The 25,263-nt window shown below is 29.7% G+C and overlaps 2 protein-coding genes and 1 pseudogene across 2 annotated transcripts; 1 reads left to right on the forward strand and 2 right to left on the reverse strand.

Annotated features, from left to right (window-relative positions):
* Positions 1 to 3,412: 3,412 nt before the first annotated feature.
* On the reverse strand, positions 3,413 to 5,452 carry LOC110668956 (COBRA-like protein 2; annotated as a pseudogene).
* Positions 5,453 to 10,022: 4,570 nt separating this feature from the next.
* On the forward strand, positions 10,023 to 11,166 carry LOC110668957 (aquaporin TIP3-1). Its single transcript, XM_021830377.2, has 2 exons — positions 10,023 to 10,347; positions 10,450 to 11,166. The coding sequence occupies exons 1-2, from the start codon at positions 10,195 to 10,197 to the stop codon at positions 11,164 to 11,166; spliced, it is 870 nt and encodes a 289-aa protein (XP_021686069.2). The 5' UTR covers positions 10,023 to 10,194.
* An 8,756-nt stretch (positions 11,167 to 19,922) lies between these two features.
* Positions 19,923 to 21,067, reverse strand: LOC131183257 (uncharacterized). The gene is made up of 3 exons (XM_058153749.1): positions 20,965 to 21,067; positions 20,505 to 20,581; positions 19,923 to 20,405 (listed from the first exon to the last, which is right to left on the reverse strand). Exons 1-3 carry the CDS (start codon positions 21,065 to 21,067, stop codon positions 19,923 to 19,925), a joined length of 663 nt encoding a protein of 220 aa, XP_058009732.1.
* Positions 21,068 to 25,263: the final 4,196 nt, after the last annotated feature.

Raw genomic sequence — 25,263 nt, forward strand, 5'->3', positions numbered from 1 at the left:
ATGAAGATAAGCATAGAGAGGGAACAAGAGATAAGGAGAGGGAGAAAGAGACAAAAGTAAGGTAGAGAGACAGAGAGATGAGAGAAATGATTGGTAATTGCAAAATTAAGGAATGAAATTGTAAATAATTATAATATTTAGGAATTAAATAGTAATTGATCTTAGATATTTATGGCCAAAATGGATTGAAAATCCTACATATGTGAAGGAAGTAAAATGAGGGACTAATTCTCAAAAGTCAAAGACTCTAAGTATAAAAAATAATAATAAAATTAGTAAAAAAAACAACAATTTGAGTATCGCTTTTGACACTTGATAGTTGTGGTTGAATTTGGATGGTAACTAATGATTAAAACTAAAAGCATGTTTGCGTGTTACGCATGTTTATATTATTAATAATTTAATTTAATTTAATTTTTTCATATAAAAATAATTATATTGATAAAAATATTTTTATTTATTTTAAATATTATTTTGATCATAAAAAATTTAGATATTGTGAAAATAATTTAATAAATTAGTTTAGGTATATATTTGTTGAGTATATTTTATATATTTAAAATTTTAAATATTAAACATCACAAAATAGAAAAATAGTAATATACAATAAATTTCTAATATTTAATAATATAACTAATATGATTAGATTTTCAAAGTCATAAGTAATTATAAATAAATATTACTTCTTAAATTTAAAAGAAATATATTAATAGATCCATCAAAACATAGAAAAATAGAAAAAAAAACCTCAAAAATACTTAAAATTAGAAAAATAGGTTTAAAATTTATAAATTCATGAGAAAAAAAACTTAGACATCAGAAATATTTCCATATGAACAAAAAACAACTTTTCTAAAAATAAAAGTGAAAAACAATATAAAAATTCTTTATATTGATGATAAATACAACATTGTTCACCACTGTTTTGATGACCAAAAGTTATTGCAACAATTTCTTTACTATTAAAGTGTTTGATTGCTTTTAAATATATGAAAATAGTGACAAATTATACACTTCAAGAATCAAACTTCTTGTCTTCCATTAGGAATATTGAAAATTTTTGTGCTATAATTTATTAAGCAAAATCCTATACTATAAACTTTCATTCATTGAAAGACCAATAGACAAATTTAATTTTGTCTTTATTTAAAACATCCATTGCTTAGACTACAACCATTTCAAACTTTAATTTTCATAAACTAAAACTTTACAAGTCTAGAATTGTTGATCAAATACCAATTTCACATTTAGAATTATATTCTTCCCAATAAATTCTAAATAGCATTAAAATAAAAAGTAAGACAAAAAAAGAAAATGAGATGTTATAAAGTAGAAATTCAAAAAAGAGTTGATATACCTGTTGGCAGGAGATCTGTTTGAAAATCTGCTGACAATCATCTCTAGTAAGTTCATATAAAGATAAATTATCCAAGCATCACTATGATTTTCTCCATTTAAACGTAGCACTTGTAGTTCTCTTAGGCCCATTGAAATGATTTTCATTTATCACCAAGAAATACAACCATTTTAACAGTCTAGTCACCGTATGCACAAATAAAACAGCATGTATCTCAACATCCCATGAAAAAACCCAAAATGACAATATCAACTATCTATTATGGTTTTCGCCACTTCTAAAATCTGAAATATATGTTAATTGATCAATCAAAACATAGAAAAATAGAAAAAGAAATAAAAAAAAGTTTAAAAACAAATAGAAAAACAAAATGACAGTAATGAGATAAGATATAAAAAGAAAAGGAAATTGAAATTAAATTAGTTAATAAAGTATCATTTTCTATTTCATATTAAATTCAACTATTATCGTTGCCTGCTTGCATATCTTTTTAACTTGCCAATATAATATACATATTTTCTATTATGTATTATTTTTAATTTTTAAAATATTTTTTTCTCTAATAATTCACATTACACATAAAGTAATTTATAATATAATTTAGAGAAAAATTAAAGAAAAATAATCTAACAAAGAAAAAAAATTTCCATAAACATAATTTGAAGAAAAAAAGTATAAAGTAAACATAATTTGAAGAAAAAAAGTGTAAAGTCCAAATAAAATAAAGAAAATTAATTAAGAAATAGAAGTTATCAAATAATAAATAAATCATTTTAGATTAAAAATTCATTTATTTCTCTTAATTAAAGGTTGCAAAATGGGAGTGAGAAAATTAACCTATTTTTTATTTTTTTTGAAAAATAAAAAATATATTTAAAACTCATAGAAAATGTCAAGTAGGAAAGAGAAAAATACTCTTATCATTTACTTATATATATATATATATATATATATATATATATATATATATATATATATATATAGATATAGATAGATTATTAGCACTTATGAGTTAAATTACTTTAACATCCTTTTAATTTTTTGATGTTATAATACAAAATAATATATATTTTTTAACATCCAAATGAAGCCTAGGAGAAAAACAATCTGTAAATCTTACACTTAAAATAAAAGTGAGACCCAATTTTCCTAATTCCTCTTTTTCACTTTCTTTTTCCACTTACACTATATTGTCATCCTTATCATCAAAGTGGAAGGTAATAATCAAAACCTTCTCAATTCACTAATTTAATGGATTGAAAAAGTAAAACTTTTAAAGATTTTGAAATCTTCAAAAATCTCACCTCATCTGCTTTAAAAAAACCTTACTCCCAACTACTTTAAGAACTCGTATCTCATCTCAAACAACTTCCTCCCAAACAAATTGCAAGCATTTTGATGCAAATCGAGGGTTCACAATGATCTTCCTTCTGGCACCTTCTTCATTGTGAGTTTTATTGTTATTATTGACATTTGAATATTTGCTTAGTTTTTGATTGGATGTGGTGGAGAGAATAATTAGTGTCTTTATTAATTTTTTTCTATTCACTTAGTTTTTAATAATGAATTTAATTAATTTTTAATGTCATATCAAACAACTAAAACAATTTTTTCAAAAAGTATTTTTTTTCATAAAATATTTTTCACAGATAATTTGTTTTCTATAAAATAAATAGAGCAAGAACAATACTTTAAAATAGTTTTTTTTTTAAGACCATATTTGAAGAGAGAACTTATCAAAAAGTAATGGCAACTTGCAACTTCAAATCTTCAATCCAAAATAATATACACTCATTTTATTCAGAAAGCTTTACAGCCAACTAAAAGACATCTCCAATTCCAGTTTCTCCAAATTTATTAGAAAAACCTCTCTTCTTAATTCATAAGAAAACTTTTATTAGTCATCAAAATGAGAAACAATAATATCTAGTACATTGAAAGGCTGCTAGCATCCATGAAAACTAATCCTTCACTGAAAGGAAAAGGCTGCAAGTCTTCCAGCTGAATACGTTAATGAACAAATGGTATAGTCAGCGTTCCTCATATCCAAAAACCTCAAATTATTAATATCTTGCAAGTCGAATAGACCAGAAGGAGAAGCAGAAGATAATGACGGGGTTTTATGCAGGAGCTACCATTTGGCAGTACTGGGAAGGTGTCTGGAAGAGGCATCTCACACTCCTCGCCACCGAAATATATCCGTCGCGGCAAAGCCCATCCATTGCTTAATGTGAAAGTGTTCAAATCCTTTTCCAGAAGTATGTCAGTTGTCACTGAACCCAGTTCCTCTTCATCAGCTTGTAACAATTCGTTATTGTAGAACTGTAAACCCCAGAACAAGGCAACCTTATCTGCAAGAATCCCAATTATTGGATTGATAAATCAAGTAGTCATGAAACATAATGCATTACAACACTTACTTTCGTGTTGAATTTTGTCAATGTTAGGCATGCATAGTGATCAATACAGACATACTTCCGTTGACTGAATTTCAGCAATTTTCATAGTAATTAAAAATCAGGAAGGGTAATAAATACCTGTAAAACCAACTGTGGGGAGCGTTGTGCTGTTGAAGCTGTATGTAATTAATTTCTGACTGAAACCAGGATGCTGTACTAATACGTTCCAGTCTGAGTAGTTTTTTTTTTTTATAATTATAGTTAGAAACTGTCATTTTCACGCTCCACTGATTCATAGAGTTGTTCTTAACATGCCAGTGCACTCTAACTGGGCACATGTGATCTGTGCATTGTACCACGTCTAAACCATTCAAATCTGACAATGATGAGTAGGAACCTTCGCTGATATTGCAGAGAAAGACAGAGAAATTGAGTTGCTACTATGTTTGGGAACTGTAGTCTCGTGATAATTAAAATATTAAAGAGATAACTAGAAAATTTCTTTAATATAGAGCTCCATGGTTTTATGATTATGGATTGTGCCAGTTATTAAAACACACCTTATGCATGGAACTGTGTTTTGGTTGGTCTCTTTGCATCCACAACTACACTCAGGGCATGTTGTGACTTTAGAATTATAGAATGTGGAGAGTGAAACGCAACAAACAGGTTTTTTGTTTGCCAGGAAACTAGAGTATGTGCATGTTGATTTCCATGTTCCTGGTAAAACAGCAAATTTATGGATATGATTAAGTGCATAGTAGTGGGCAGGCACATCAATCTGGAAAAGAGGTTTATATTTCCAGATTTTTAGGAATCTTATCTAAGAATTTGGGCTTATTGCCTTCCAGGATACAAAAAACAGTACTCGATTATGATTTTGTTCTAATAAAAATTAGATTGATGAAATTGTGCACAAGTTTAGTGATCACGAATACTAAGTAAACCTGTCTTTTCAAATAAACCAAGTTAAATTCTTGGCAATTGTCTTGCAACTATAATGTTTTGCTCTACTTTAGTACTTACTGTAAACTTGAACTTTTCTTCTACCCCCAATATCTGAGGACTGCGTTGGATCAGTCTCCATTAGTGGGCCACAAGTGTAACCAGGACCTGGTGCTGATAAAGTCAGATTAGCTGGAGGAGGGACAGTTGTATTTATATTCAAGTTTCCAACAGTAATTTCAAAGGAAGAGAAGGACTTGGAAGGATCAATAGCCCAGGCAGAGAGAAGGCCTCCCCGGCAGCAGTCTTCGGACCTGTTTGCAGGCGGGGCATCCGGCATGAGATCAGCAATGACAGGTGTTGGCTGGCAAGAGTGTGCAATTTGGTACTTGAAGGCAGAACAATCCCCTTGAGCGGTGGCAAATGCACCAAACGTTGACCAGATGATCTCATTTTTAGTCCAAGCCCACCCTATGTTCCATCCAGGTTTACCAACATGCCTGTACAGATAGTAGTTTTGGATTGTGACCCTCGCCTGGAAAAGAAGGAACATAGAAAATAAGGAGTGGTTTGGTAAATTCATTCCAAATTTCGGGAATTTTTCTGAAGGATGATTAAAATGAAAATTTTCTACTCAGGACTGAAGGAAAGATATAATAACCACATATCCATCAGTTCTCCACTCATGGATATCGAAGGTAACAGTAATGTTTCCATTGGGATCCAAAGGTTCATAGCAGTCCGCAAGCCATAACAAAAAGTGCAGATTATTCAGCAAGAATTAATCGTCATCTCCTGAACTCAAAAACCCAGAAAAAATTTATTAAAAAAAAAATTAAAGAAAGAAAAAATTTAAATGCCTGAAAAATTGCAGCTAGCAACTAATAATTCATTGGGTCAATCAGATGGATAAAGGTTGTTATAGTTGAATGAGACAAGAAAGGGTATAGTCATGAGCTACACTGCCAAGAAGAAAATGCTGTGGTACTATCTAGAGCACCTCCAACTCATCAGAATATTCAAAGGGAAGCAACTGATACAGACAACTTCATTGGAAATATCAAATGGGCTATCAAAATGGCTATGGTTCTCTCTCTGAAGTCAAAACTTTATGAGAAGATTCTGCACAGAAAGGAACGGAACAGAACATGGACACGTCAAAAAAAGTATACTTTCAGATTAAAAGGACGGCTTATTCCTTAGAACAAGAACTTAGAAAGTGTAGCAGTTGCCACTGACACCATGTGGGTTACATAACTAGAGATATTCCTCTATTTTCATAGCTAATGGTGAATACTCTTGTCATATTTTTAGATGAAGCAACTTAAATATGCACATAAAATTCCATACTTTTCACAATATTAAGAGATTATATAAAAACGCTAAGGAAGGTTTCTTTAGGTAGTAAGACTCAATTAAAAGTTAGTGTCTTACTTATCATCTTTTTTTTATGAGCGATCCGTAAACTCCATTATAATCCCTTAATGAAATTGATGATATACCCTAGTCATTGATGATGGTAGAGTGATCCCTCACTAAACTTTTTGTCACTAAAAAAAATTACACAAAGTAAATTGTACAAAGACCAATCAAGTTAGATTTGATTAATATTAGTCATTGAAAATATATCAAAATACAAAATATGCAAAATAATGCATAATGTCAAGTTTATATCACTAGTTTAAATATCAAGAATAAATAAGAACTTTAATTTCTTAATTTTTAATAAAATTTCTTGATTTAGCTTAAATATTAAAAGTTGAATTTCTTAATTTTTAAACTAAATTAATTTAAATTAAAATTTATAAACTAATTTAAATAAAAAATAAAGATAAATTAAATTAAATGTCTCAATAAATACAGGTATAAAATTGAACATCAAATCCAAGTATAATTCTTTTGGCTGTTTGGCTCTTAGTATTCATTTCAAAACAAATACTGAAAAGGGAAAATTACTATTTATTTTCTATATTTTATTGAATTAACTATTTAGTTATATATTTTACTTTCATTAAACTATTTATTTTCTCTATCAAATTTTTAGTTAGTCAAAGGATATAATACTAATTAAACTATTATTTAGTCCCTTTATCTTAATAAAATTAATTAGTTGATTTTTGTATTTTAAAAAACGCATTAGTTAATTGACATAATTTGGTTATGTTAATTTTTTAGTCTTTTTTTTTATACAAAAAATACGTTGATCCTCTTTTCCTTTTTTCTCTCTCCTCATGTTTCTTCTCCTTTACACGCATACCTTTTCCCTTTCATTCTCTCTCTATTTTTCTTCTGTTGATAAAAATTGGTACAAGCTATATGTACAAAAAGTTAATCAATTTTTTAAATCTTCAAGTAATTAACATGATAATTTAGAAAAATTATTTTTCAATATAGAAAAATAAAAAATAATACTTAGAGAATTGAATGAAAATATTTAAATAATTGTTTTAAAAAATATAAATTAATATTTAATCTTCATACAGTAAAATTTTCATTTTCATCTAGAAGTATATTTTTTAAAATATTATGTTTTCAAAATACAAAAATAAATAAATTAGTTTCAATAAAATAAAAAAATAGTAGTTTTTTTTTTAAAGATAGAGATTAATTAATTAAATATATTAAAATAAAGAGACTAAATAATATTTTAATAAATATTGATTAATTAAAAATTTAACGGAGATATTAAATAATTTAATAAAAATAAAATATAAAAATTAAATAACATATTTTTTAAAATATAAAAATTAAATAATTAATTTTATTAAAATATAATTATTAAATAATAATTTTATGCGGAGGAGTTGGGATGAACACGGCAAAGTGTGTGGGCCCAGTACTAATCAGAGGTGGTCACCTGTAGAATGAGTACTGGCCCTTTTGGATTGGGCCCCTTATTGCCAGCATAGCATTTGCTGTATATACCAAGATAACTCCAAGTCCTAAGAAGGTATATTTGGTTTTGGTTCGGTTCGAAATTTATTTAGGAATTAAAATTGAATAGAAATTTTAGTATGAATCTGATTTGATTTTTTATTATTTTTGTTTTAATTCGATATAGTTCTCGATTCTTTAATTTCGGTTCAATTTAATATGATTATGATTATGGTTCGGTATGATCATGGTTCGATTCTCGATTCTGAAAATAATTTTATGTAATTATTTTCTTAAAAAGTTATAATTGAATTAGCATTTAAGTTTTGAATTGAGTTATTAATATATAATATATATCATATAATATATCTTTTAGCTATACTTAAATTATATAATATTTAACTATAGAATGTGCATATATAATTTAGGATTAATTATATTATATAATATAATAGTATAAGCATATTATATAATATACATTTTAACTATTTATTAATCATATAATATTTAACTATAAGATATAAATATAATTAAAAATTAATATATATATATATATATTTATAATTAAAAATAATAAAGTAATTTAATGTATTTATAATTAAAATTATTAAAAAAATATAAAAAATGAAATATAATATTATGTTGTATTTATTTCATAATTATATATACATATATAAATATATATAATTATATTAAAAGTATATAATGCATCTAAAAAAAATATAAAAAAACATACATATAAATTTGATTCTCAATTCGGTTCTAGTTTGATATAGTTCTAATTCGATTTCAGTACGATTTTGGTTCAATTCTTAATGAAGAATCAGATCTAAATTAAAGTATCAAAATAAATTTAATTATGTATAATTTTTATCAATTCAATATAATTCTTCGATTCAATTTGATTTTTCTAAGAATCGTGCACAGTCTTAGAGCCGAGGTCCATGCGTTTCATTCATATCCTGAATTTCATTCATATCCTGAAGGGCTTTTAAATGACGAAAGTGCTGAGGTCCATGCATTTCATCCGTATCCGGAAGAGCTTTTAAATGACGTAAGATGGTTTCAAAGAAATAACCCTCAATCATGGCTGATGTTCATGTCCTTGGGGCGTTGTAATGCGATATGTTATCAATTAAAAAAAAAAAAAAATCATGGTTGCTGTTACAGGCTTTCATTTCTGGTCTTTACAATGTTAGCATTAAGTTGCACCAAATTTAACTGTAATGAGAGTTTCACTTCTACTGTGAATGCGATCCCCACGCAATTTTTTTTATTTGTTATTTTTAGCAGGGGAATTGGAGTTTGAACCTCGAGATCTACTAGGTGAATGATATACTTTCAGCCATTAAATCAAGTCAATATGATCCCATACAATTAATTATTATGAATTTTAAATTAAAGCAATAAATGATTTAAAATATTTTTATAAATTGAAATTAATTGGATGTAAATATATGGCAAGATCTAAAGATTCAAACTTGAGACTTTTCATTTAGTGTTAAAAATAGGCAAGCGGTTATAATTTTGAGTGGTTGAATGAATAGAACTGGCATGAGCTCACGTATAAGGGTTCTGCTGATCTAACGGTCCACAAGTTGCAATCCTACGGGTTTAATAATCTCTAATTCTTTTGTACTAATTTCGTGCATGAGGTGATGATAGAGAAGTGTTACTTTTAAATGAATGGCTAAAATTTATTAGGTACGATATGATTATCAAAGATATCTTTGAATTTATCTTTAAAATAAAAATTTACAAAATATTATTAACTTTAAATTTAAAAAGTCTTTAATTTATTGTCAATTAAGGGTGACCTAATTAGTCTTCTTTCATCTTTAGAGCGTAGAGAGTAAAAATATATAAAATTTAAGTTGAGTCTCCTCATTTAGCTATTTTAAAATAATTCAACTTTATAGTAAAGGAGATATTTATTTCTTATCATGCAACCCATCAATTATTATTCTGTCCATTAGACTTCCGTTGAATTAAAAAAAATAGTCATTCATCTCCAAAACTATTCATATATATTTACATCTAAATAAACCTTGAGACATTAGAGAATCTAGAAGATAACATATCTTTGGATTCATAACTTTATGCTCTTTATTACTCTCTTAGTTACAAAAATTTGAGCTAATTTTATGGAAGGTTTGAGAATAAAGTTGATTTCATCACTAGCTATGATAGTTAGTCCCTAGGGACAACTCATTGTGATATAATTTTTTAATTTACATTTTAGGTAAATAACAATGCAAAGGCAACACTACTCTCAAAACCTTCTTGGCTGTAAGATCTTTATCCAGTCATGATCATCATTAACTACAAAGAAATTCTAGTATTCTCTTTTACTAGAGAATATGAAATATGCTTCACCTTGTATTTTTCCTTCAAACCAAACTTTTTTTTTTCTGGCTAATTGCAAAACCTAGGGATGTTTACGTATGTTGCAAATGGATTTTTCCACTTGGAAAAGCTTATAGCCTGATAAACAAATCGGCAATAGCAATCATCCCTTCGATCTGTATGATCATTCTGTTCAGATCATTTATCTTATTCTGAACTTTCCTGCATTCTTGGACCTATAAGAAGGGTCCTTTCTTCACTTTTCTTTAAGGCATGGATTTGGTAGCTACCCAAGGTGATAATAATCACCAACCATTCTCAAAATCAGTTGAAAATTGCGAGGCAATCAATGATTTCACGGGGACAAAATCCCCAAAGACAAGTTTTCTTGTTTTTATTGGTGCCCATGAATTCTTTTCACGAGAGGTAATGCTACGTTATGCATATATAAAATTTCAATGTTTTAGAGAACTTTTAATTATTAGGGTTCTTCATGTTTGTGTGTTCTTTAATTTTTTTTTTTTCCAGATGTGGAGGGCAGCACTCGTAGAGCTAGTAGCAACAGCTTGCCTTTTGTTCACACTAACCATTTCCATAATCTCATGCTTGGAATCACATGTGCCTGAACCCAAGCTTCTAGTCCCATTCGCCGTCTTCATTATCGCTTTCTTCTTTCTCTTAACAACTGTTCCTTTATCTGGGGGTCATATGAGCCCAGTTTTCACCTTCATTGCAGCTCTCAAAGGCGTTATAACTCTTGTTCGTGCTTTACTCTACGTCTTGGCACAATGTGTAGGTTCAATAATGGCTTATATGGTAATCAAGAATGTGATGAACAATAGTGCAGTAGAGAAGTATTCATTGGGTGGCTGCATGATTGATGGAAATGAGGGAGGACTAGCTTCAGGTACTGCACTGGTGCTGGAATTTTCTTGCACTTTTGTGGTGTTGTTTGTTGGTGTAACAGTGGCATTTGACAAGAGAAGATTCAAAGAGCTAGGCTTAGTGATGGTATGTGTTATATTGGCAGCATCCATGGGGCTTGCAATTTTTGTGTCAATTACTGTAACTGGGAGAGGTGGGTATGCTGGTGTGGGGTTGAATCCTGCAAGATGCTTAGGTCCAGCATTATTGCATGGAGGTCCATTGTGGCATGGGCATTGGGTTTTTTGGGTTGGGCCTTTCCTGGCTTGCATTATTTATTATTGTTACACTTTGACCTTCGGAAGTGTAGATGAAGATTAGAAAACGCAGTATATTTTTTTGTTGTTGGTTGAGACGTCTTTGTTAGGGAATTCGCAGTCCCCAGTAATCATGATCATGATCATCTGGAAATTCTCTCCATAATCATGTGAAAATTGAAAAAAAATTCATTATAAATTCAAAATATAAATATATAAATTTTATCATATAAAATATTTTAAATTTATAATAAATCAAGTATAAGATATTATCGCAATTATATAAAAAAAGAAATATATTGAATATAATAGTTCTCAGTCTTGCAGTCTTCATTTATAATCAACGTAAAATGAAATGAAACAGGAATGTATCCTTATTGTGTATAGCTTCCATATATATCACTGTATAGTTGATTGATCCCATTCTAAAATAATAATAATAATAATAATAATAATAATTAAAGAGATAGATTTGCATACATCTAATAGGTGAGGTTTAGGTATAGCTATGGGTATGGTGTCTGCGAAAATCACCCGACCTGAATTCAAATCTGATTAATATTTTTAAAATTCGAACTCATTTCAAAATTGATTAAAATTTATTTTCAATTACCCAAACCCGATTAATATTACCAAGTAAATATCCGAATCTATTTAATTTTATATATTTTAATTAATAATCAATATAAAAAATTATTTGTATTAATAATTTATATTTTAAAAATTTAATAATTCAATAAAATATTTCAATTTTATTTTATATGAAATAAAATATAAAAAATTTATAAATATTATTATAAAAAATATATATTTTTTATTTAGTTAAATATTTAGATAAGTGGGTTCAGATAATAGATATCTAATATATAAAATCCGAACTCAACCCAAACAAGTCACGGATATTAAATTTCAAACCCGAACCCATTTCAAACCTAATTATATACTAACCAAACCCGTCCTATTAGGATTTGGACAGATCAAATATCCACAAAAATCCGATCCATTGCCCTCTCTAGTGAGGTTAATCAATTTCCCTCAAATTAAGGGAAAAATTTTAAATATAAGCGTCACATAAAAATATTTTTGTAAAATATGTAGAAAACTAGTGAACCTGAATATTAGAATTAACATTTATTTATTTATTTTTATTGAATTTGAATCAGAATAATCTAATATGTCATTGTAGTTTTTATGAAAAAGTTGACCTCATTGACTTTTTGTTGCGTAACAGTAAAGAAGGGTAGCTTCCTTTGAAGTTTTAAAAAAACCACAGTTGAAGTGTTATTAAACTAACTATTAGTTATTAATAATCTTGAAGTGTAAACTTGACTTTGGCAATAACTATTGTTAGTTAGATAGAGAAGGTTCATGTGTTGCTGATAAAAGGTAAGCGGGAAAAATAGTAAAAATATATAAGGAAAATGATATTGGGATTTTAATCTAAATTGTTGTCTTGTTCAATACATATTAGATGTTTTTAAGATAGGATTAATAAACCGAATATGCTTGAATTGCAAAGTTGAAAATAATTAGACTAATAAATGAATGGAAATTATTTTATTTTACTAATGGCACATATGCTATTTAAAAAAAAAAAATCCTAAATTATTCAATTAAAAGAAGAAAAAAAAAGCAAGAACAAAACATCAGCTCTTGCAATTGAATTTTTGTGTTGAATTTTTTGGGACTGATTAAACCTCCATTCTTTTTTAGATTAATAGACTCTCACGTCCTATAGATGCTCACCCTTATCATCCAATCATTTCTAGTAGTATTGACCTGATTAAGAAAAAAAATACTCCATATTGATCAAACATGTTAATGCAAACATCAAAATGAGTAGGACCCAACATCACCCATGTTCAACTTTATATAGTATGAAAATGCATAGGGAAATAAGCAAATGATAATATAATTTAATCAAATCAGGTGACAAATCAGAAGACAAATCAGAAGATGAAAGTATAGAAATTTCATTAATCTATCAAACTGAACATTGAAAACATGGTATTTCACTGCATATATATTTTTAATTCGCTGTATAGATTAGAATATTGTAGCAAAGTATGAAAAGGTGCAAATAAAAATGATGGTCTCACTAATGGTCATTTAGTCGATGTAAAGATAGACAATGCTTCTGCAAAAAGAAATCAAGGGAAAAATGCTTTTGGATGAAAAAAATATAATTCAATCATGGTTCACTATGCACAACCATTTTATCAAACACTATAAGGATACATGAAAGAAATAAATAGCAAAGTTTTATAGCAGAACACTTATATTGTTTATAGCTTTCACAATGTTGTGTTCCTTTACTGACCTTAACACTTTAAATGAATAGAGCTAATGAAATAGTTCTATGAGATTATAAGAGCATTACCTATAGGAAGCAATGTTGTCTTCATACCAAACACAAAAAAATCCAGATAATTTTTTAAAATTTAAGGGAGATCGTCTTCAAAAACACCAATATATATAAGGAATCCAACTTTTCTCCATAGTGCTTTTTGAATGATTGCACCAAATATTGCATTATAAAGGAACTACTTGATTCAGGACTATGAATTTGTATAGCTAATTATAGTATTTACTTAATAATATAGTGATGAAACACTTATTTTAGTTGTTTTCAAAAACATATAAGAAGCATGTCATAACTAATTAAAGTTTAGTAGATCAAGGAAGATTAATGAATTAATTGAACAAAATATAAAGAATGCTAAATTTCAATTTGTCAATTTGTAACTTTAGGTAATGGATCTTATGTAATGACCCAAATTAAGGGCCATTATCGATGCTAGGGATTGGGTCAGTTTAAGGCTGCTGGAACTCGTAGCAAGCCTAAAGTCTGTAAAACATGCACATATTCATGTATCCCACCAATTAAGCATACTTTAAACTATTATACTTTAACCTTTTCATCCATACATAAACATCCTTAACATAAAATGGCTCATAATTTGAACCTTAACATACAAGAGTTCTAAAGTATAATGGTTTGACATACATACTCTCATAAAGGGTTAACATCACATTTACATCATCATACTTAAAAATACTACACAACTTCAAATTCTTTTAATTACCAGCATAGTACTATCCATTCGCATTTTACATATCCATCTACTCATACATCATACATAAAGGAAAAGGCTAAAGCTACCCCTAATGCTCTCTCTTTAAAAAACTCTTTTAATCCTGCAACTCTATATCTTGGAGTTAGGGGAAGGAGGTAAGCTTATACAAGCTTAGTGAGTAAACTAACTAATGTTAATTATATCATCCATTCACACATATGCAATACATTATTCACGTAGGTTTTCACATCACAAACATTTCACGTAGGATAAACTTATCACAAGTAACTCCCTAAATTTTTCTATAAAATATGACTCATGTCATGCACTCTAGGTGTGACACCCCTTATCCGTCTACAGTGTAACCGAGCAAAGCATATCACACTCGGTGCCAGAGTGCCTTAACTAATCTTATTTTATTAAATTTGTTATAATTATTTTGTTAGAGAAACTGACGGAGTTTCCTCCTAATTTGTTAGTAATTTTGACGATTTCCCACTTGTTAAAATTTTTAACAATATAAACTCAATAATGTAAATTCTTTCTCATATTTTATTCCAATGCTTCATCTCAACATTTCCATTCATAATTTCAAACATTCTATGCATAAATAAATTTATCATCACATTCATAAAAGAAAAACTCAATCTTCATTAATTTGCATAATTTACAATAATTACACAGGTTCATAATTTACAATACAGAATGAATACATAACTACAAAATGCAAAACTATTATCAAGCCTAATAGGTCCTATCCAAAATACACTGTAGTAGAGGTGACACTGGACTCAATGTAAATCTAGACTCTCACCCAGTCTGAGGTCTGCTGGGCTCTTTATTTGTGTCTCTAGTACCTACACGTGGCAAAAAGCGACGTGCTAAGCAATATAGCTTAGTGGTGCCAATATAAGATAAAAATAAACTAAATGAATAAATCCAAGAAATTATACTGTTAATTTATCCAAACTGAAATTTTTTATAATTGTTTGTAATATCCTTAATTTTATGACTTTTATGTTCATTTCATGGTTACAAATCTTTAAGACTTATTTTCATTACCCAAGTAACCTATACTAGTTGACTGGACTGGATAAACGGGTAAACTGGTACTGGGTACCAAATACCTCAGGCCGTCATACCATCGGTCACAGAGTGTCTACTAGGTGTGCAACAGAATGGCTAATAAGTCATAATAACCATCGGGCATAAAGCCAAATATGTCAAAAGTATCAAAATGGCTAAAAGCCATAACATCACAAAATGACACTAAAGCCATGAATCACGAAATGACATAAAGCTATAGGCTGTACTGCAATCGGAACCCTATTAGCATGCCAACCTATCCAAACCGATCATTCTAAGCATACTAGGGCATATTAACAAAGTTGATTGTTTAGTTCTTTATACTTAGTGTTTGGTAGTTACTATTCACCTTACTATTCAGACATAAATATTGACTTTTTTTATAAATAATAGATATGCAAGTTCTAATTATACTATAATACCACATTTTGGATGTTACATTTGTTGGCATTGGTTGCCAAACTCAATTCAAGGCTCATTAGAAGTTATTTCAAATTTTCAGATTTTATTGCCTATATTTACTACTCCGTTGGACCAATTTGCAGTAAAAATTTGGCTAAACTTTCTTCATCAAAGTTGTTCCTTAATGTGTATTCTTTAATTCCCTTTTTAAATCACTCAATTTGGAGTTTTGTAGCTCAAGTTATGGCATTTTTACCATAACTGGCCAGATTAGTCAATTCTCAGATTTTCTGGACAGATTTGGTTCTGGCAGTTTTAGTATCCTAATTTTGGCTAGCAATTTGAATTAGTTCTGGTCAGAATTTGAGTTTCTATTCTTCATGAAAGTTGTTCTAAATTGTCTAAGCTTTTCATAGGTTTAAAAATCAGGTCATTTGGACCTCTCTACACAAAGTTGTTATGGCTATATGAATAAATACCGTTTATTTGGTCATTTCCAGGTCTAGAATTTTAGTTATTCGGATTTAGGCAAAATTTAGGTCACCTTAAGTTAGTTTTCTAGGCAGAGTCTCTTCATAAAAAATGTGGCATTATGTCCCTAGTTTTACCTTTAATTGGCTTTACACCAATTGAAGCTACACAAGTCAATTTATAGCTGCCCAAACAAATTGGACTCAAGTCCAGAATTTCTAACACAAAAGGGTAGCACACCATTTCATAATCCAATGCCACAATTCCTTCCAATTTAAGGTCAATTCACCAAAAATGGTCACTAATTAACCATTAGAGTACCAATTTACCATCAATGTAGTAAAACCCTAATTTAGCTCTAAACCCTAATTTAGCTCTAAACCCTAATTCCCAAAGTTTGATTTTAACAGCACACATGGAAATCATAGTCCTAATACATGTATACACATTATAAACCATAACTACACCACTTCAATTCCATCAAAATTCATCAAAACCATCTTCCATTCATGGCTGTCCAAAATCAAGGGAGGTCCAAACATGCATGTTTTTATTCAATTTTCACAAATTCTAGCTCACTTCAATGTCCTACCAAAGAATATAATGAGAGAGAAAAAGGAAATAGGCACTAACCTCTTGAAGCAATATTCTAGGGTGTCTAATCTTCCACTTTCTCTTCAATTCTTGATAACCGAACACTTTAGCAAGGTTGGGTGACAAGTTTTAGTGAAGGAATTTATGGATTTTGGGGTGAGAAATCAAAGAATTTGAAGATTGAAGAAGAAAGAGCTATGGAGGAGAGAGAGAGGGAATTCAGCCAAAATGAAGAAGAAGATGAACAGATTTTATTTTTTCAATTTTTGACTTCTTTTATTCTTTTTAATTTGTTTTAAGTATGCTTGTTGAATTTTGATTGGCTAAGAGATTTTTATTGCATCACCCATACATAAGGCTTATGTAATAACTAGGATTTAATTCCATTTTCTTTTTCTTTTCCTTTCTTCTTTCTTTACTCATTTTTAATTAAATTTTTAGCAACATTTATTCACATTTTAGGTCACATACCTCACTTACTTAAATGCACAAGTTGGTCAAAAATCATCTTTGAAAGTAAAATGACCAAAATACCCTTCGTTGTGCTTAATGATTTAAAATTATCTGTACCGATTTACAAAATTTTCTTAGCATTTTCTTGGTATTCTATTGTCATCTACGCCTCAATAACTCTTCACTGGAGTTTCAAAAATTATTTTACAGGATTTGTCCACTAGTCTAGGGTCGGCAACTATGTTCACAGTCGCTTCCCGTTAGGGTTACCTATCGTCGGAGCTATGACTCATTTAACCTTAGTGCATTTCATTGCTTAAAATTTTTCTTAATTTTTCTTATCATTATTTGAGTTATTTATGACTCCTCACTCTAGTTTAGATATAGTTTCAGACATTGTCCGGATAGACATTAGTCACCAGAATAATAGAATGTATCGACTATCTAAAGTGAGGGCGTTACACTAGGGTAACTTACAGATCTCCCCTAAAGGGCATCATAAAGATCTACCCATAGATTTACTTGTGGATTTGTAACATACGTAATGTTACATAGTCATAAATATGGGGGAAGTCAGTGGGTCATCTAACATCCATTAATGCACCAATAACCAATTATGCAATTATGCAACATCTTCGTATTCTAGATATATACATCCTAAATAAATATGACATGATACATGAGGATGATCATTAATTACCTGTGAATAGTTTTCATTTTATTAAGGTTAGAGTTACTCACCTCTTGAAGCCTATCAACCACCTTGCTCCAACGGTACCTATTATCGGATCCTTAACCTGAGTCCCTCAAGCTCGATTCAATAAATTTGGATCCTAGAGTGCTATACGAGGTTCTAAAACTCTATACATATCATAAACATCTTATTGTAAGCCTCTAGGAACCAAGAAACCATGTTTTGGAACCTTAAAAAAAGAAGGAAGAAAAAGTCAGGTAGAACTCACTTTGGCTGCCAAAGTCCGGAACTTCGGCTACCAAAGTCTTAGTCTTCGGATGTCACTTTTGTCCAGTGTTGAGTTTGCCTACCAAAGTCTTAGATTTTAGTTGCCAAACCTAGAAATTTTTCATTTTTTTTTTGAGAATTTGCATGCTTTGGCTATTGAACCTTTGGCTTTTGACAGCCAAATCTAAGAATTTCCAAAATTTCTAAGTTAAAAGCCTGTAGGTTCCTTCTCCTAAAAACCTCAAAACCTATTCCAAAGTTTCAAAACACAATCTAACCACAAATACACATCTCTATGGCCTAAAGTAATTTGAAAACATGCTTACTGCCCATGTACATTAGTTAAAAACTCAAATCCTAGGTTTTCCCCAAATCCAACATAACATATTTATGGATTTCTTCAAATCCATCAAGGGGAACTAGCTATTTAAGGCCCATAACATTAAATATTCCTAAACTAACAACAAAATATGAAATTTCCACATACATCACAAAACCCTAACCTTAACATGCATACATTCCCCCAAAACTCAACTTAAAACAACTTTTCATGAGATTGAAATTAGAGAAACCTAATCTCTCATTAACTTTCTTAGATCTACCTATTAGTTCAAGAAGAAAATAATATTATCTCTTTTCTTGGAACTTGGAGGTGAGAGAACCAAAACCTTAAGACTGGAATCTACTCTTCCAAACTTTTAAATGGAAGAATCCATGTCCAGATCTTGAAAAACCCAAGGGAATCTCTTCAAAGAGTTTCTTATATGCCCTGAAGTTAATATAGAGAGAGAGGAAAGAAGAAAACTCTAAGTGTTTTGGCAGAAAAAAAATGAGCTTTGGTCCCTTTTATACTCTTGATAGACAAAGGACTTTTGACTGTCGAAGTCCATTCTGTCCAAAACAATACTTTAAAACTTTTAGGAATTAAAACTTTTAAAATATTTTCATTTTTAAATACACTTTGAACATCTCAAACACACATACATAAACATGTTTTCACATCTTACCGCAACTTCCTTATTAGTGAAGTTTTAATTTTCACCGAAATATTCCATCAAGAACAGATATTTTGACATCAAAAAGTAGTGGGTATTACATCTTAGATATATAAATACACAAAAAGATGTCTAGAGCAAGTCCTTATTATTTTTGTATATGTTATAATATGGAAGTTCAACAACATTAATGAGTGCAAAATGATAGTTTTATGTTAAAAGAGTAATTTCACTATACAAGCAAGCACAATTTTCATTTTAGGATCAATCAAAAGTATGCATTATGTAATGTTAATAAAAAGGTATAAATTAAGTATTTAATGTACCTTGGTACTAATGAGTTGATGTTGATATATTATTAAATATTTCTTTATAAACTATATTTTTTCACAAATTTGGGATCCTTTACTTTATCATTTGCATTTAATATGATCAATCCCTCTCTTGTGATAACTCAAGATATCGTTACATATAATTGACCATGCATGAACATTTGCTTTGGGAGAAGTAAGCCAACACATTTGGGAGATTGTCCTTGACTTTTATTAATTGTCATGGCAAAACATGGTGCCAAAGGAAGTTGCGGTCTTTTAAGCTCAAAAGGCCATCTCGATTCATTAAGGGACATGATAATTCTTGGAATTGCAACTTTTGTACAAATATTTATCTTATAAATGATATTGGTGCTGACAGACCATTTACTAAGGTGTGTTACAATCAATCTTGTGCCATTACATTAGGCTTCTATTTGATTAAGGTTTCTAAAAAACATAACAGGAGCCTATGTTTTGAGGCATATGTCATGATTGGGAATCCCAACAAATTTCAATCTATTCAGAAATTCTATTGGGTGCAAAAGATTTTTATCATTCATGTTCACACTTGCTTTGCAAATGTTGTCTAAACTAAAATAAGTCCTCTCTTCACCTGGTATTAAATTCATTATCATTTCATTCAACTCGTGAACCATTTCATTTTTTGGCTTTAAAATAGCTCTCTCCTTCAAATATGCAGGATCACAATACTTGTCCAAAAGTGATGGATAAACAGCTTCAACAATGCATTTCATCAGATCTTCAACTGATTCTAGATTGATGTCAGAAGGAAGTTGAATAAGGTATTCATGAACATCATCATAAAAGGAACCATCTCCAATTTGTAACAAACATATGTCAAAAGAAGCAAATCCAGCAGCCTTAGAATTGTTAACTCTTTTACTATGGGGTCTCATATTTTGCTTAAGCTCATAGATTTTGAAAAATGGCTACAAGTAAGAAGAGTTAATTGAAGCATCGATGATGTTAGCCCATTTGCCTTTGGGCACAATTGGTAGTATTTGATAGAAATCGCAACCACAAACTACTGAAAGACCTTTAAAAGGTTTCTCACAACTATTTTCATATCTTGATAAGGGAATATCTCTCAAGCTCTTATCCAAAGCTTCAAAACAGAATTTATTTATCATGAGAGCTTAAACACAAATGATTAATGAAATCTTATAAAGAAGTTTAGCTAACTATGTGCCTTATCAAATTTCATAAGAAGACTCTGTTGTGATATTTGTGAATGAGTTGTTCTATCGTTAGGTTATAACAAAGCTGCTATACCTCAAGTAGTAACTAACAACACTATTTTTTACTCTAATATAAGTTTTGCTATTATTATCTTCTATAAGAATGTCTTTCTAGTACCACCATGCCTATTAATAAAAAATAATTATCCTTCTTCATTGTCATATGAAATTGTTATTTCTTCATAAGCTACTTTTTAACAAATGTTTAGAGCTTTGAAGGATTCTTCATGTTAAATCTTTAACTGATCACGATCATCTTCAAGCTCTTCATTTAGCAAGCAATTTCCTGAATCTTTTATCAAAGAAGAATCAGGAAGAGGCATTCCATCTACATCCCTCAAACTTTTACCCATTTTTAATAAGATGTTTTCAATTTCAAATAATGTGTAAGCTTCAATTTGTTCAATTTGTTCTTCAGTCAACTGTAAATGCTTGAATCTGAATATTTTCCTCTGCAATAAACTTATCTTTTGACAAGATACCATAATTAGATTTTCAAAGTTCGTTTGCATTAGCAACTTGCAATAAATATGTATTGTAACAAAAAAAAAGGCTCAATTAGTTTTCGCTTGCCCATAATGCAGCTTCAATAATTCAATCATTCCATTCTTTATCGTCATCCAATAATCCTAAAGCATAGCATGTAGCTTTAAATGTGGGATATATCACTCCATTTATTGTTCTAATACATTGAAATAAAGTGCTTCCTTTCATAAGATTAAGCAACATTCGTATATAAAATTGCTCACCATTTGAAGGATGTGCAAAATAGACTTTTCTAATCACTCCACTCATGTTTATCGAAGGTAACAATAATGTTTCCTTTGGGATCCAAAGGATCATAGCAGTCTGCAAGCCATAACAAAAAGTGCATATTATTTAGAAAGAATTAATCATCATCTCTTGAACTCAAAAACCCATGTAACACTCTTATATTAAGTAGTCTATACATTCTACGATTTCGGTGACTAGTGTCTGTCCGGACAGTCAGAATGTCTAAAATTATGTTTAAATCATCTAAAAAAAATCATAAATAAAAATTAATAGAAATTATATGAAAGTAAAATGGAAATAAGAAAAACAAAGCATGATCAATTAAATGAGTCGAGGTCCCGGCGATGGGTGACCGAAATAGAAAGGGACTGCGAGCTCAGTTGCTATCCTAATTTCGTGTGAGACCCTGTGACACCCTAGGCCTAGGGATAATTACAAAGTTAGTCGAAATGTGAAAACTACAGAAAGTAATCAAGAACCAGCTCAAATAATTGAATCAGAGTTCAGGAAGCAATCTAGTGCTATTAGAAAAACGGATCAGACTGATAAAGGGCAATATGGTTAATTCACCCTTAGAGATGACTCTTGACCTAAATATCCATTAAAATGTAGAAAATTAAAATTATGAAAAATAGATTAAAAGTGAAGAGGTGTAAGGAAGAAAGGAAAAAGTGAAAAGAAAATTTAACAATTTAATGCTTTATGACATCATCGATGACACAATAATAAATTATAATTTTAATTTATGAAATTATTGAATAATTAACAACTTAAAAAGAGAAAAATTAAAAAGAAAAACAAATTTTTTTGGTCTTCTTCCTCTTGGGTGCTGATTCCACTCTCTCTCTCTTTCCTTTTTTCTTTCCTCTATTAAGGAGCACTTCAAGCTCTAAAATCACCAAAAATTTCCCTATAATTTTTATAGCTTCTTGAGAGAAAAATTTATTTTGAGCCTTATTAATGAGATTGGAAGTAAGAGGAAGGGGAAAACTTGAAGAAATTGAAGCTTTGAAATTGGTCAATTGAGGTAATTCTCTCTCTTTTGATTTAAAATGGTTTATGCTTATGGAAATGGTGTTATGTCAGTGAAAATTTCTTGGAAAAGTGAAAAATCATGCATGAAGAATGTTGTATGAAATTGGGCCACCTTGAGAAGGATTAGGGTTTGATGGTAATTGATGTTATTAAACATGTTTTATGATAGTTATGAAGTATTGGATTTGATTAGTATAGTGAAATTTATATGAATTAAGAAATTGGAAATTAGGGTTCTTAGTAATTGGGAAATTGGGGGAAATTCGGAGATTTTGGTGAATTGATGCCTAATTGACATTATTTATGCTTAAATTTGTCAATTGGTGTGCTTATAAGTGTGATTGAATGCACAGAATTGAATTGAAGTGTGAATGTGATAATGTTCAAACCTGGACAGCTGGACCCTTGCCCACTCAAATGGCTATAATTGAAATTATGTTGCTCCAATTGGTGTGAGACCAATTGGAGATGAAAATTAAGACCCAAAGCAACAATTTTCATGTAAGAAACTTTGCCCTAAAACTGACCACAAGTTGATGTAAAATTTGATTAAATCCGAATTAGGTACCCTACCACTGGACAAAACTGACCATATGAATAGTACATATTCAAATGGTCATAACTTGGTTTAGAAAGGTCCAAATGACCTGATTTTTATACCATTGGAAATCTTAGACATAGTAGAACAACTTTCATGCAGAACACAAACCCATATTCTGACCATAACCTAGTCAAATTGCCAACCAAACTTAGGTCACCAAATCTGCCAGACCTAAATTTGCCCAGAATTTCTAGGTTTTGACCAATCCGACCAGTCTTAGTAAAAATAGCATAACTTGAGCTACAAAACTCCAAATGGAGTGATTCAAAAAGGGCATTAATACTAAGACATTAGGGAACAACTTTAATGAAAAAAAAAATTGGCCAAATTTCTACTGTAGATAGGTCCAATGGAACAGTAAATTTTGGAAACAAAAATTGAAAATTTGGAATTTCTCTTAGGAAGTTTTGAATTTCAATTGGCAATCAATGCCAACGCAATGGTAACCCAAAATGTGGTATGTGGGTGTAATTAGAACTAGTATACCTATTAAGTATGAAAAAGTCAATATTTTACCTAATTAGTTAAATGAATAGTAATCACCATAATAAAAAACACAAAGAAATTGACTTATGAAACCTTATAAGTGAAATTAGCATATAAAAATTCAATTGTTGGACTCATTGTTAAAAATAATTTGGATAAATCTTGAAACACTTTAATTTTGTGTTTCAGTGGGAAAGGAGCCTTCCGAAGAAGGAAATAGACGGGAGTGAATTAAGGAAAAGCTAATATATGAGGTTTGTGCACAATAATTTTTGATTTCTTGTTGCTACTTGAAAATTTATTTGAACATGTATAGTGAACAATTTGTGCTTATTATGACTTTGAGAAATGATGTGTTGCCTATTTTACAATGAAAAATTGGAATGAAAAATGCTTAGTTCTTTACATGGAATGTTTGAACAATATGATTTTGAATTTGGTTTTGGATTCACACTTGGCATGGCAATATTATTGTGTTCCTCCTCCATTCATGGGGTTGAGATTGATTATGTTCCTCCCTTTCTGGCTTGCCAGTCTGAGGTTGAGATTGGATGAGTACTCATACAGCTAGCTAGCCACCTCCCTCATTGATTTCGATTAGTGGGGTTGAGATTACTTTGTCGTGGTGTACAACACGGGATTGATTGGAAATTTTGTATCATGACCTAAGTTGTATTATTAATTGGCAATACTATGATTTATAAATTATTTTGATAAAATGGTATTATAAATGTTGACATCAATTTCATGAAATGTGATTGTGAAAGGGTTTAAATATTTGTTTATCGATGTATGCTTTTATGTTCAAGAACTTAAATTTTTTTTTTATTGTGTACCACTGAGTATAGTACTCAGCAATGGCTTTTTCTTGCTGTCTCATACAGGGGGAAAGATAAGGCAGCAGAGTGAGCTACTTTTAGCTGCAGTGAAGGGATCTTACAGTGAATCTTGTACGGGTATAAAATTTTATACCCTTGTAGATTTATTTTGGTGTAAATTAGTTATTCATATGTATTGTAGAACTTTATGAGCAGTTGTACCTTAAAGTTTATGTTAATAATATTTTTGATTTTTTCTTTCGATCATTTGAGACTTTCGTATGTGAATTGAATTAAATTAAATGACAATGAGGTATATTGAAAATGTGTTGAATTGTGTTGATAATTGTTGGAATTGTGGTTGTGAAAAGTATTGAGAGTGTTTTTAACAGGTTTTGAAGAACTATTTTCTCAAATTAGTGTCGGCACTCTGCCGAAATGTTTATAAAATTTTCACAATGTCGAATTAATTAAAATTCTATTAGTGACCTAAACTCCAATTAAAGACTTTTAATAATAATTCAACTTCACTTTACATCTTAAAATAAATTGAATTTGGTTTAAAATCTGTTGTAGTATATTTAATGAGTTATCAGCAGGCAAAGTTCAGTAATTCATTAGATATACTATGGGATCATATTATGCCTTACGGAGGGGTAAGGTGTGACATGTTTTAGTGGTATCAGAGCCATCTTTTGAATGAGTTTTGAACTATGCATTTGAATTAATTTCTTGATAAGTATAACTGCTCAAGTATTCTTAATTGCTACATATGATACATTTAAATCATGAATATAAACTAATGGAGGGAAATCTCCCTGTGTTATTTGTTCAG

This window comes from Hevea brasiliensis, chromosome 1 (genome assembly GCF_030052815.1).
Source record: "Hevea brasiliensis isolate MT/VB/25A 57/8 chromosome 1, ASM3005281v1, whole genome shotgun sequence".
Classification (NCBI taxonomy): domain Eukaryota; kingdom Viridiplantae; phylum Streptophyta; class Magnoliopsida; order Malpighiales; family Euphorbiaceae; genus Hevea; species Hevea brasiliensis.